The sequence below is a fragment of the Pelodiscus sinensis genome, chromosome Z, assembly GCF_052426305.1.
Source record: "Pelodiscus sinensis isolate ZL-2025 chromosome Z, ASM5242630v1, whole genome shotgun sequence".
NCBI classification, from domain to species: Eukaryota; Metazoa; Chordata; order Testudines; family Trionychidae; genus Pelodiscus; species Pelodiscus sinensis.
Genome location: NC_143085.1, coordinates 30,038,905 through 30,051,150, shown reverse-complemented (window position 1 = coordinate 30,051,150; position 12,246 = coordinate 30,038,905). Strand labels below are relative to the sequence as shown.

General features: G+C 40.0%; 1 protein-coding gene across 3 annotated transcripts in view; it reads left to right on the top strand.

Moving 5' to 3' along the window:
* ATP2A2 (ATPase sarcoplasmic/endoplasmic reticulum Ca2+ transporting 2) overlaps window positions 1-12,246 on the top strand; it is a 102,366-nt gene that overhangs the window by 50,259 nt on the left and 39,861 nt on the right. For all 3 annotated transcript variants that reach the window (XM_075898597.2, XM_075898596.2, XM_075898595.2), the window contains exon 6: window positions 5,415-5,495. In XM_075898597.2, the coding sequence (XP_075754712.1) occupies window positions 5,415-5,495 (81 nt within the window). The remainder of the gene's footprint in view (window positions 1-5,414; window positions 5,496-12,246) is intronic.

Genomic DNA, 12,246 nt, shown 5'->3' with positions numbered 1-12,246 from the left:
CAGTGACCTACAGATGTTAAAATTGGTGATCTAGTTTATGTCTGATTAATTGATGGTTTCCTTTATCAGAAAACAGATGTTGCATTGGTTGTGAACATATATGCCCATTCTGAATATTTGTGGAAATTGAAAAAACTCTCTCTTCCCACAAGGTGGTTCCATAGATTGAGGTACAGTGGTAGAGAAGTCAGTACACATAGTTGTGTTGTGCGTAGAGATGTTCACTCTTTAAGGTGACTGACATGGCATGTTTAGCTGCGTACATCTTTTAGTTTGTCTTTAAACAATACCCAAGATTTGTGGGGTTCAGACTTAAAAAACTGTCTGGTGTATTGTGGTAAAATTCTGGGTCCTGATTTGAATGTTTCTCTGAGCTTTTTTAACTATGAGGAAGATCACTGCTGCTGTAGTCAGTCTTCCAGAATTTGATTTAGCAAATCCAGTAAAGACCCGCTAAATCAGACTCAGAGGGAATGCCACTGTCAGCGCCAGTACTTCTGCTCCTCATGAGGACCAAAGAAGGCCAATAGGAGCATTTGCTCCCTTCAGTCTCCCGCTGTGGACATTGTGCAGAAACTTGAATTAAGGTACCACAACTACAGCTACATAATTAACATAGCTGGAGTTGCTATCTTAAATCAACCTTCCCACTGTAGTGTAGACCTGATCTTAGTGTAATAATGCTGCAGTCTTCAACCAGTAGGGCCTGCTTGAAAATAATAGGATATCTACCATTAACTTAAATGATACGGGATTGCAGCTTATATCTGTGATCACCCCCAAAGAACCTAGATATTACAATTGATTATAGTTCCCTTTCTATGGCCTCAAAATCAAAGATCCCAAACCTGCAAACGTTTATGTTCACATGTAACTTGAAATATGAATGTAATCCCCATTCACTGTAATGTTTAAAGTGAGAAATGTATAAAATGTTTGCAGGACTAGGCCCGAGTTACCAAATTTTGCATTGTGTGTTCATAGGGAGGGATGAGGGTGGAGATGCAAAACAAAATAGGTAACCTGAAAACCAATTCTAAACTTGAAAATAAAATACAGCAAAAATGAAATGAATAGAACTATAGAAAGAATTTAACTGTGGGGAAAAAATTACTGATAACCATCTTACCTTAATGAGTTTAAGTAATTTCAGATATTTAAAAGTTAGAACTAGATTCTGATTAAAGCTCCAGGATCTGCATATCTAATTGATCAATATTTTTGGTTGGAATATCAATTTGAAATTAAACTCAAAATTTTCATATTTAAATCTGAATGTTCTGAATTGTCCGCTTTGTTTCAAAATAGACTTCTCTCATACACAGTAGAACTAAAACCATTTATTATTTTAACTAATGAGATTTTTTTAACAAAACCCTTTATTGCATATCTAGATTTATATTGAAACTTTACTGAAAAGTATTCCATTTTTAGTAGCATGAAGAGGATATAAAGACTTATGGGTGAAATCCTGCTTTCTTTACTTTATAGTCTGTCCCCATTTTTAAATCTGTGGGATTGCTTGTATGAGCCAGGTAAGCAGGATTTGGCCCAAATCTGCACAAATCAGAACTTTATGTAAAACTGCAATCTAGGTAATCTTTCAGTCCTCTGAAGGGGAAGATACTGTAGATTGTAGGGTTGCTTTTAGAATTGAAAATCTCATACAATTGTAACTGGGTTTTTTTCCTGGGGAAAAATAATTGCATTTAAATATTTTAGATATTTGGAGAAAATATTTAGGAATTGCTCTCTCAGACACAAACCCTAGTCGTTTCTTTGTCATCTCATGTTGTAGCATATTTGCAGTCGCCAAAATGTGTTTCTAGTTTCAGATCATCCACAAAAACCATGCAGGTATTGCAGAAGGACCAAGCTATATCCTTAGGCCACATGCTAGAGTTTAAGCAAGCCAATGAGAACCGATCTGAAATATTAGAACTTGGTTTCTTTTCAGTGTTGAATGAAAGGAAGTGAGACCGGCTGAGTGGGAAATAGTGTTGTGTGCTGTCCATCAGATTAATTTTGTGTAAATTGCATTACATGTTTGAAAATGTGATTGTAGTCTTAAAGCTTGTTATATTTTGAATTACTTCTCCTTATAACCTAAACTCCTTCATTCAGGCCATAGTGTTGGGTTTGAATAGATGGAGGAGTAGACACTGAATTAGGTATTGAAGTCCTGAGTTTTAAAGTTGGCTCTGCAGTACTGGATTGTGACATAGAGCAAGTCTCTTCATTTTTTTCCTCTATTTTCCTATCTGTAAAATGAAAATAATACATAGTTACCTATTCATGTGGATGTGTGTGGTGCAGAACTTGGAATCTAGAAAGAATTATGTAAATTCTATTTCTTTAAAATCTTTTAGCTCATTTGCAGAATAGAGAAGTTTGTGCTCTATAGGAAGAGGAAGAATTAGAGGAATGGGTTGTGAATCTAGAGGAGGAAACAGAACTCTCCTAAAACAAAGTGATTTCTGAAATGTCAAAGCTGTCTGTGTACTGCATTGTGGCACTAGTACAACTTTAATGTTTGTGTACATGATGACTGTCTTAAATGTTTCATTTTGGACAATCTGGTAAACTGTAGAACAATGAAATGTTAACTTGGTCACAGTACCTTTTGCCTAAAACAATTGTTAGTGACTAAAGTAAATATTCATTCCATGGGCAAACAGATCATTAATCTAGCAGACCAAAGCTCTAGCAAAAATCCTGATGTTGAAATTTCATCAGCTTTCTGCGATCAGTTTTGCTGAACTTTATATAGAACTTCAGACCTAGTAGATGAAGATACTTCGTTAAGTATTCTTTCCTAAATGTTCTGTTCAATTAAAGTGTGTGCGCGCGCACAGTCACTATAAAGTTTCTGGGAAAGAGTTCAGCTTCTAATACAGTCTTGTCAAATGTATTGGTACATTTTGAGATCCTAATAGATGCTCAGCTGTTGAAAATACAGCAACAGTGTGCACATACAGATTAACAAGACCTGTACCACACTGTGCTGAGGTATTAGCCGTCTGCTCTTATGGAATTGTGATAGCTGAAAACCAGCTGCTATCATATGTCTACATATAAACCTCTTCACGACATCCGGGGAGCATATTCAAATAGTTTTCCCATTTTTGGCCTTGGTCATTGTTTGTCTAATGCTATTTTCTCTCACTGCTCAAGGGCACAGTATCTTAGATTAGTTTTCACATGCAACAATGGTACAAAATGGAAAAAGAATTTAGTTATGTATTGGCCTTTTATTTTTTTTACATACATACATACTTTTTATGCTTGTCACCAAAAGGGAGAATTTACAACCAATACTGTTCTTATTCTTGAGATCATGGAGCATATCGTGCAGAATTAATTTTTAAAAATTGGCTTTTTACAGGTAAAATAGTATTTAATTTATTCTCAGACCTCATCTCTCTCTTCTCCATAGTGTTTCTGCTTATTAACAGGACTACACTAAGGCTACGTCTACACTGGCCCCTTTTCCGAAAGGGGCATGCTAATTTTAAACTTCGTAATAGGGAAATCCGCGGGGGATTTAAATATCCCCCGCGGGATTTAAATAAAGATGTCCGCCGCTTTTTTCCGGCTTGTAGAAAAGCCGGAAAAGAGCGTCTACTTATTCAAAGTAGGAATAAGAGATCCTCCAGAATAGGGCTTTATTCCAGAGGATCGGGCCAGTCTAGACGCTCTTTTCCGGCTTTTCTACAAGCCGGAAAAAAGCGGCGGACATCTTTATTTAAATCCCGCGGGGGATATTTAAATCCCCCGCGGATTTCCCTATTACGAAGTTTAAAATTAGCATGCCCCTTTAGGAAAAGTGTAGACGTAGCCTTTGATTTTAACACTCTCCCTGGCTTACTTACACTGTTACTCTCTTTATGTGCACTATTGCTGCTAGTTGCATAAGCAGTTCCTTCAGGAATTACAGCTTGCTTTTTACTGCAGGGACATAGAGCGGGACTGTTGTAATGAATTACATCCACTGACAAGATCAGTTCTTACTAGCTAGTGATCCGAGTATTCAGATTCTTTGTTTCCTTCAGATCTTGTATGCTTTATTTCTCAATAATTGAAATTCAAAGACTTTTTCCTCATTAAGAATAGCAGTGGATTTTATATAGAGATTATACTTATTAATTATAAATTGTTAAATGGAGTGCATAAAGAGATGAATGGAAATGTGAATCAAAGTAACAAGTTTCTGTTGAAACTTGGTTTATTTGCCTCCCCAAACCAATTTCTTGGGGTGAGTCACTCAATGGTGTTGGTGACAACAGTTCATTTTTCTGTGACTTGAAAACCTGGAATAGCAGGATAAGAGGGTGTAACAAGAGGAATACATTTGAGATTTTAAAACAAATGAAGATGCTGGAGGAGGAAGGGAGTGAGCCAGTAAAGATGCTGGAGCATAACCAGGTACATAGTTCTGGGCATATGCTTATTACTTTCTAGCCTCTTCAGGAGCATCTTTTCTACTTACTCCCTCTCTTCAGCTACATTTTTAAAAAACTGTTCCTGGCATTTGATGGAAAGGACTTTCTCAAACTCAGTAACATCTAGTAGGTAGACCATATAAGGTCAATCCCAGGACAGAAAATATCTAATATGCCATCACAATTCACAAATGGGAATTCAGAATTTGGTATCTTAATGGTTAGCAGATTTTTTTTGAGGCAATATAGAAATTAAGCCATTATACTATTCAAATCTAAAATTGGCCTCAACTGCATGACAATGTTCAAAGTATAGCATTAAAACTTGCAGTAGTTAGCACATTCTAAAACTGCAAGACGCTCCCAATGTCTACAGCAGGGCGGGTAGAAGGAACTGTAGCCTTTGTATTTAAAAGAAAATATTTGATCATGTTGAAAATTCTCTTTCCCATCTTTGGATAGTTGAAGACTAACTTGAGTTATTTCATTTGTGCCAAATACGATATTGTGTAAGCAAAGAATTTTTACAGAGGGGAAATTCAAAGCCAGAAGCAAGTATTGGAAACCACAGTAGTTTGTGTTTTTTGGTATGTGGAAAAGTTTTGAAATATATATTCAATTGCTTCTACAACACATTCAGCTTCTAGTAGATCATGTTCTGTCCAAACTGTCTCAAGGTGTTCTAAGAAGTGATTTAATGGAAATATAAAATTTCTTTGAAGTGCTAAAATAATTCAGACTTGTATAAGCACTAATAAATAACCCTGTTTGGCAAAAATTTACAGATTTCTGAAAAACAAAAATGAAAACATTTTATAACACATTTGTAAAAATATTTCAAATTATTACAAGCACTTCCTATAGCTTTTGTCAACAATACACTTGGCAGTTACTCGATAAGCTCCCAAAAAGTTAATAAGATGGCACTTAAATCATTACTGAATAACTAAAATCTTTGTTTTGAATCCATAGTTGGTGACAAGGTTCCTGCTGATATAAGAATTACTTCTATCAAATCTACAACTCTAAGGGTAGACCAATCAATTCTGACAGGTAAGCTTTTTTCATATTTTGAGTTATGTACATACATGTTTGGAAGTGGTTTTGATTAACTGTTTGAAAAGTCCACTAGAAGCCAGATCCAAGTATCTTAAGTAATGTGGTTTGCTTGATAACTGTGTTACAATGGCTAATGAGTCTGTTGAACAATATGATCTTGCAATCGCGTATTGCAACAATGTACATATATTACTAACGACTTGCCTATATAGGCTCGGCTTTCTTGATGGTGATTGAAAGATTAATGCGCTTTCTTGATGGTGTGTTGAAGTTTTATTGAGCTTGTTGGTGGATACATTTATGTACAATGAAACTGCATACTAGGATTGGGGCTACTGATTGGTGGCCAATTTATCTCTATATAAAAATCTTTTCCTGCATGGTGACAGTGTGATCACACCATGTCACTCTGTATCATGCCCCCTCCCTTGAGCAGAGTCCCCAGAAGGGGAAGCGGTGGCCATGGCTCGTGGTTTTCCCCCCAACCACTCGTCAGGGGGGCACCCAGGACTCCCCATTGACCCCAAGTCCCCTTCAGGAGGGCCAGAGATTGGCAGCAGCAGCTCCTCGCTGTGTTCTAGGGCCTCGGCATTCCAGGACCCAGCAGAGAACCACTGCCTCCACCTGCCAATGGCCAACATCTCGGGCTGCCACCTGCCTGAGACTCCAGTCTCGTTTCCCTCCCACATGCACACAAAAATTAGAGCACCGGACTCAGTGTTTTCTCCCCTCCCTCCAGAAGGCTGGTGCTTTAATCTTTCTGGGCAGATTGAAGCTAGAGCACCAGGCAGATGGCAGCCTGAGAACCTGGCCCAAAGTTGGCAGAGGCGATGGTTCCTCAGTGGGCCTCAGAGTGCAGCAAGGAGCTGCTGCTGCCACCTCTGGTGGCCAAAGGGGGGCCAGCCCGGCACTGGCCATTCCCTTCCCTTTTCCAGTGGTGGGGGTATGAAAGGCTGGAGCTGGCCCTCCCCAGGAGTTAGGGGCTGAGAGGCCTGGCCTTGCCTGCCCCCAAAGATGGGTCATTGACGAATGTAGCAAGCAGGGGGCACAGCCCGCTAAGTCTGTTTTTAAAAAAATGAAATACAGGTTGACACTCTTTAATCTGGATTTCCCAAGTCTAGCAAAACACCTCAAATGAATTCATACAGGAAAATAAGAAAAACAAAAAAAATCTATCATCCATGAACATTTCTCACCAAAAAAGTGATCACTCTGTAACTGACTTGTCATCAAAGGAAACCTGTAGAGCACTTTCAAAACATAGGCCTGGGGTCTTAAATTCATAACTTTGCAGAAGATTAAAACTGATGGCCTGAACAGAGGTCCTGGATTTATGACTATTACAACAATTTGTAATAGAGATGTGATGGGTAAGCATCACCCTTAGCAAACAATGCTTATAAGAAGGGCTCACCGAGCGGTAGCGAGCCCTGCTCGCCAACCACACGGTTCTGCCCTCTACACATGTGCAGATTGTTCTGCATATGTGCAGATCGCTCCACGCCAGCTCTTCCGGGGTGTAATCGGCTCGCCTATTTGTCGAGCCCTGCTTATAAGTTCTGGTTAACTGGTAGGGACTGGAGCAGCACACTGCACTTCAGCCTAGCTAGAGCAGCCCCTTTCCACAGTGGGTCCAGGCACACCACAATCAAGAGCTCCTCCAGCCAGTCTGGAATAGCACCTTCCTACAGCTGGGAGGGCCATTTCAGCTCTGGCCTATTCCCCCTTTAATTGGTTAATCTGTCAAACATTATGTTTAACTAGTCAACCAATTAAATGGGATTTTATATCCCTAATCTGTAACCCGCTAACACCCTTCTCCCCCCGCCCCCTTTTCTCTGGAGGAATGCTAATGAGTCACCACCATGAATGGTCCATTTAAATCTGTTAACTATTTACACTAAATAGTCTGTTCAAATTTTCTGTTTCTGATACTGTGAGGAAAGGGTTTCTCAGACTTGGAAAAAAAAACTCTGGAAGCTCAAAAGCTTTTGTCTATGTGCAATAGAAGTTAGTTCAATAAAAGATACTCTCTCACCTATCTTGTCTCAGTAGCAATTGCTTGCCATTTGTGCAATCAGGCATTTTCTGTGTATTACCAAGTATAAGTGACAATTTTTTAAAAAGTTAGGGAAGGTACATTAAATGAAGTACATTATGCAGTATGCGACACTGTGGTACTCTGAAAATACCAAGTCTGCCATCAGTTCTCCCCCCCCCCCCCCTTTTTTTTGTAAACAACTTCAGGGGTTGTCTTGTTTCATGGTTTAATGAAATTTGTTTTATTTAACTTACGAAAGCAAACAAAAAATCAGAAAAATTTGGTCAACTTCCAGCTTTGGACTTGCAACACTCTGGTCATCTGAAGAAGAGGGCTGTGCCCATGAAAGCTCATGATACCATGTACATGTGGTGTTAGTCTTTAAAGTGCTACCAGGCTATTTTTAACTTTTTTCTGGGTTTGTAAATTATCATAGCAGCCAGACTAAGAGCGCGCACACACACACACACACACAGACAGACAGAGCTTGGAAGAGCTGTAAGCTACATAAACGGCTTTAAAACTTCCAAAATAAAACAGTCCATACAGTAGCATGTTTTATTTTGCAAACGTGCTGAACAGATAAACCTTACATAATAGATTACAGGCAGTCCCCGGGTTGCGTACAAGATAGGGACTGTAGGTTTGTTCTTAAGTTGAATCTGTATGTAAGTCGGAACTTGCGTCCAGATTCAGCCCCTGCTGAAACTGACCGCCAGTTCTGACTTACATACAGATTCAACTTAAGAACCCCAAGCTCCCCAAGTCAGCTGCTGCTGAAACTGATCAGTGGCTGATTCCAGGAAGCCTGGGGCAGAGCAACTCTGCCTGGGGCTTCCTGTAGTCAGTGCTGGTCAGTTTCAGTAGTGGCTGACTTGGGGACGCCTGGGGCAGAGCAGCTGGGGTGCTGCTGGTTTGCTCCAGTAGCACCGCTCCTCGCTCCTTGGCGCTACTGGACCAACCCAGCAGCACCCCAGCTGCTCTGTCCCAGGCGTCCTGATTCAGCCACTGCTGAAACTGACCAGCAGCGGCTGAATCAGGACCTGGGGCAGAGCAGCTGGGGTGCTGCCGGGTTGGTCCAGTAGTGCCCAGAACGGCGCTGCAGGACCAATCGGCAGCGCCCCGGCTGCTCTGCCCCAGGGTCCACAACAAAAGCCTGGTCTGTTGGGGGCGGGGGAGGGGAGCACACTAGCTGCGCCCCCCCCCCTGCAGCAGACCAGGGACATGGGGAGGAGAGCCGCAGCGGCAGCGGGGTGCCGCGCCTCTGAGGCTTTGCTCTGGCAAAGCCTCAGAGGCGAGGGACCCCGCCACGGCTGCGGCTTCAGTCCCGGTGCCTGTGGTCTGCTGGAGACGGTCTCCAGCAGACCAGGGGCACCGGGAGCAGCTTACGAACGGGGCTTTCTCGCCCCGGAGCTCGCAGGCAGCAATCCGCCACCTTGACCTCCGGGGCAAAAGAGCCCCATTCGTAAGTGCGGATCCGACATAAGTCGGATCCGCGTAAGTCGGGGACTGACTGTATAATCTGCTATTACTGTGAGCCTGGTATCCAGATATTACACACTCTACTTCCTGAGGCTTGTGAAAAGCTAGATTTCACATCTTAACATAACTGGTAACTCACTAAATGCAGTAGCAACCTGTGCCTTTTAAAAGTAATAAGTGAATCCAGGAAAAAAGGAGGCTGGGGCATTTGTTTCCAATAGATGTCTAGACATCTGGCCACCTTGCTCCACTTGTACAACATAGTGTATTCATGTAAAAATCATTGGACAGTGAATGATTAGACAAATTTAATAACGGGCTTGCAGGCTGAGAGTTGACAGCTTCGTGGGTGTGGGGGAGGGAAAGGACTACCTGCTCTCTTTTGCCACATAGCAGATGATTCCTAGCCCATGTGGCCTGATAGCCAACAACTCAGCATGGTCAGAAGAGGCTGGGCTGGAGAAGCGAGTCTGTAGCTGCCTCCTCTTCTCCCCTCTCCCATTGCCCCCAGCCCAGTCTGGCCCTATTTAATCAGTTAACTAATTAAATGGGATTTTACATCCCTAATAATGAGTATCATTGGGCAGCCTGGTAGTTTAATTGGTAATGCCTGAAAAGAGGGAGAAGACTACAGCCAGGAATATAGCTGTAACCAATTCACTGTTGCCGTTTTCCTCTTCAATTACCCTTTCCACTTATATCTAACATTTTATTTGATCGGTCTTTTTCAAATTTGAAGGCAACTAATATATCTTGTGTAATGATTCATACAAAAATTTGAAAATATTAGCTTTAAAGTCAGTCTGAAATATGGAGTAACAGTAATTCTCCTTAATTATCCTATTCCACCCAAGAAAAATATAGAAATAAAACCAGAACTTTACTAACATTTTGCTTTTTAAAAAAATAGAGCCTAGCTTAAACTCTAACTGTTAAGAGGTACTTATTCTGAAAGAAATTTCAGTTAGTAGATCTTTGACTCATTTTTGCAGTGTCCAGATTCATAGTGTGTATACTTTAAGAATGAAACCAACGAATATATTTCTAAAGAGACCAAGTTTTACTCTTTTCATCAGTAGAGGATTTATCATAGAAATAAGATGTTAAATGTAACTAGAAACCTGTTGTCTTGAGAGACTGTTCAGTACTTTAGTTTACTATCTAGAATTTCTGGGCACAAGATCACAATGTACTTTCCAAAGGTAGTAATGAATGGACTTGTATTTCTTGTTCTAGTTGGTGTCTTAGAGCTTTTCTTTGAAATAGTATGTAGGTAAGAATACGGTCAGACTAAACTTAGGGTTAAGAGAATGAACCTTAATCTTAAAGGGTCCAGTAAGGACTCTTACCTCCTAAATAGTTCCAGTAGAATTAATTTCTTAATATTCTCAGATTCTACCAAAAAAAAATCTTGTGTTGTGTAAACCCACTTCAGACATGGGGTCTGAATATTTTAAAGTCTTAAAAATGGGTGCTCTGCTGAAAGAAAACCTTGAACTCACTTAAATATAATATTTCTTCATTTCTAAAACAAAGTTTCAAAAAATCAAAAGGAAAATATAACCAGCTCTACCTTGTGAATTGTCAGACAGATTGAAATAAATATTTATCTTTGCTACTTAAATGTGTGTGCATTATTTGGGGCTTGCTGCAGCATATCTGGAGATAGCTGAAAATTGAACCAGAAGCATAACTTCCAAATAAGATGTAAATATGCCATTGCAATGTTTAAGCTGAGAGAAAAGTGAAAAATGCAAACTGTTTTAGTAGCACAAGCTGATCTAAGAATTTTCAAAAAATGTAAAACAATAAACTATATGATTCAGCAAGAATTTAGAATAGGAACTAGGATAAGTGGAACCCAAAGATTCCTTGCTTATAGCCTGCATAACATGGGGAGAATTATTATTATAATTCTGAGTAAGATCCCCAGGTTTGTCCACACATAGCATAAGAAAAATACATAATATTCCATGTTTGCTGTTAAGCAAGCTGAAGTCATTAGAGCTTCCAGCTGATGAGGAAATATCTGTGAATCTCTCTTTATAAAGCATACTGAAATCTGTGCCTCTTAACATTTGGTCACTGATGATTAATACTAAGGTAATCCAATAATGTACCATAAACTGACACCTGAAATTTACATTTTAAATCTCCTTGTTTTTCTTCCATATAACTTTAATGTAATATATGTTGGACCTCCCTCCAGTCCTAAACAAGGGAGTTTGCTGAACCAGGGGAGATCAGGACTCCCTAGAGTGTCCTCACTGACTCCCCTCCTGGCCACAGGCCCTGCTCCTGGCCTTGTTGGCTGCTGGCTTTACAGCGCACAGCTCAAGGGCTCTCTGGTCCAACCACATGAGGTTCAACCTGTAATATAAGAAAACATGTAAGATAAGCAAAATCATTCAGTCCACTTGACTTATCAAAACTTAAAAGCAAGAGAGCATAAGAATCTTGAGATGTTTGAGCTTGTATCTTAATTATTTCAGTGATTAGGTTATTTTATTCTCAAACCTTTTGATCAACTCTTCTCCTCTTACTGTATTTTAATGTGGGACAATCACAGTAAAAATCTGTTACTTGCTTACAGAACAGGAGCCTTTCCATTGTTAACTTCTACTACCATGTTCATCTAACATATTCCTATTTCACTGGTTTAATTTCAATTTTTAATTTTTCCAACTAAAGGAGTGAATTTAATGCAGTCTGCTATCAATTGTCAAGTTATCAATGAGTATTGTAGTTGCATGTCAGTAACACAGCAATAAGGTCTAATTCCATGAACACAAGAACAGCCATATTGAGTCAGATCAAAGGTCCACCTAGTCCAATATTTTGTCTTCGGACGGTGGCCAATGCCAGGTGCCCCAAAGAGAATGAACAGAAAAAGTAATCTCCCTGTCTCCCATTCCCAGCTTTTCAATGAGGCTATTCTGGCTAATAGCCATTGATGGACCCCATGAATTTATCTAGCTCTTTTTTAAAACCTGTTAGTCTTAGCCTTCACAACATCCTCTAGCAAGAGTTCCACAGGCTGATTATGCATTGTATGAGGAAATAATGTCTTGTTTGTTTTAAATCTGCTGCCTATTAACTTCATTTGGTGACCCCCAGTTCTTGTTTTATGGGAAGGAGTAAATAACTCTTCTTTATTCACTTGCTCCACACTGGTCATGATTTTATAGACCTTTATCATATTCCCCCACCCCACCCCCACCC